Consider the following 1,743-nt stretch of genomic DNA (forward strand, 5'->3'; position numbering starts at 1 on the left):
ATGGTACAAAGGTGGGCGCCAAGATCCCTCTGGGATCTCTTTTTTATAGAAGCCCTGCAAGGTTCATGTATGATTTCCTTTTCAGAAATGGTTTATCAACACTATAGTTTTGCTGTAAAATCGATGTCTAGTGAATAGGTACAGTTTTTGGCAGTGGTACAAGGATTGTTAATATAATTATAGCCAGAATAGGTTTATCACCTAGACAACCACTAAATTAACACTGAAAATAATAAATAATCATAACAAGTACATTTCAGTTGGAAGAATACAAACATGTTTCTTACCATATGGTCCTTTTGCTGAGTCCTCTGATGTTCTAGCTCCTAGAGGTTCCAAAGATGTTTTCTCGGGGAGATCTTTTCTGGCTGCAGTTGTCGTGAAAAGTGGAAATAATATCCTTTGTCCTTTTGCTTTTCGTTCACTTAATTTTGCTGAGAAATTCTTTGGGTCCTGTTCTTCGCGCATTTTTTTCAAAGTTTCATCTGCAGTAGATAAACACTATCAGCTGTAACAATTGAATGGCTGTACGTTACTAAAAAAATAACTTTGTTTCTGTTTAAGATAGTTTTCTTATTGTCAGCACATAAAATTGTCCTTACCTTCAGTATATAAGATTTTTTTTCTTAACAGCATATAAGATTTTTCTTACTGTTAACATGTCAGATTTCTCTGTCAAATTACATAAGTCTTTACCATATAAGTTCTCTCTAACCCTCAGCATGCAAAATATTTTCTTATCTCAGCATGCCAGATTTTTTCTTACTATCAACATGCCAGATTTTTTCTTACCCCTCATCGTTCAAGATTTTTTCTTACCCTCAGCATGCAAGATTTTTTCCTACCATCAACATGCAAGATTTTTCCGTACCCCCAGCATGCACATTTTTTTCTTACCATTAACATGCAAGATATTTTCTTACAATCAGCATGCAAGAGTTATTCTTACCATCAGCATGCAAGATTTTCTTCAGAACAAGTGTTCTCCTTGTAGTTTGTATAAAACTGATCACTTCCTCTATGAATCTAGCGTCTTCCTTCTGGTCAATGACAGTACATCTGAGGTTCTCAATGCGATCCTGTTTAATTCTGAATCTTTTAAAGGTTGAGAAGTATTCTCTTTCAGTGATGATTTTCTTGCTGCTCAAAGAGTCGTATATCTCCACAGGGTCTATATATGATTTGACCAACTCCCACCGTTTTGGTGTGTTCATCAGTTCCATGAATTCCGAGGCTTTAAGTAAGAAGAAGAAAATGATCTTATACCAATAATCATTTAATTAGATCCTTTTCAGCCCAGCTAGTTCTGAGGCTTTACGTAAGAAGAAGAAGATCTTATACCAATTATCATTTAGTTGTATTCTTTTCAAACCAGCTACAACTAAGGATATATAGGGATTTGCCAGACACCAATGTTTTAGACATTGCACAACCAACAATGGAAATCTTGTTTAAATTGAGATTGTGCTCACCACCATATGCAAGCCATCTTTAAAGAAGGATGATGTTACAAATATCAGTTACTATGAAGTGAAGACTGCTAAACTGTAAATAACATGTAATGTATTCTGCAAGGAGAAAAGGATATTTACCTTCCATTTTTTCTGTTCCCTCGGGATCCAAGTCCTTATCAACAAATTCCATATCTACAAAAAAAACTCAGTTTAAAAATATATTTTGTTTTCATAAAACACATTGCTTATGCATATATAACTGAAAATGTACATATCTTTTTTTTTTTTT

At 34.1% G+C, this 1,743-nt stretch overlaps 1 protein-coding gene across 1 annotated transcript; it reads right to left on the reverse strand.

Annotated features, from left to right (window-relative positions):
* Positions 1-287: 287 nt before the first annotated feature.
* On the reverse strand, positions 288-1,644 carry LOC110445062 (the record flags this gene model as incomplete). The annotated part of the gene is made up of 3 exons (XM_021489419.1): positions 1,593-1,644; positions 950-1,234; positions 288-485 (listed from the first exon to the last, which is right to left on the reverse strand). Coding segments are annotated over exons 1-3 (535 nt in total), but the record flags the coding sequence as incomplete, so codon positions are not given.
* Positions 1,645-1,743: the final 99 nt, after the last annotated feature.

The sequence above is a fragment of the Mizuhopecten yessoensis genome, unplaced genomic scaffold (genome assembly GCF_002113885.1).
Source record: "Mizuhopecten yessoensis strain PY_sf001 unplaced genomic scaffold, ASM211388v2 hete_36004290, whole genome shotgun sequence".
Classification (NCBI taxonomy): domain Eukaryota; kingdom Metazoa; phylum Mollusca; class Bivalvia; order Pectinida; family Pectinidae; genus Mizuhopecten; species Mizuhopecten yessoensis.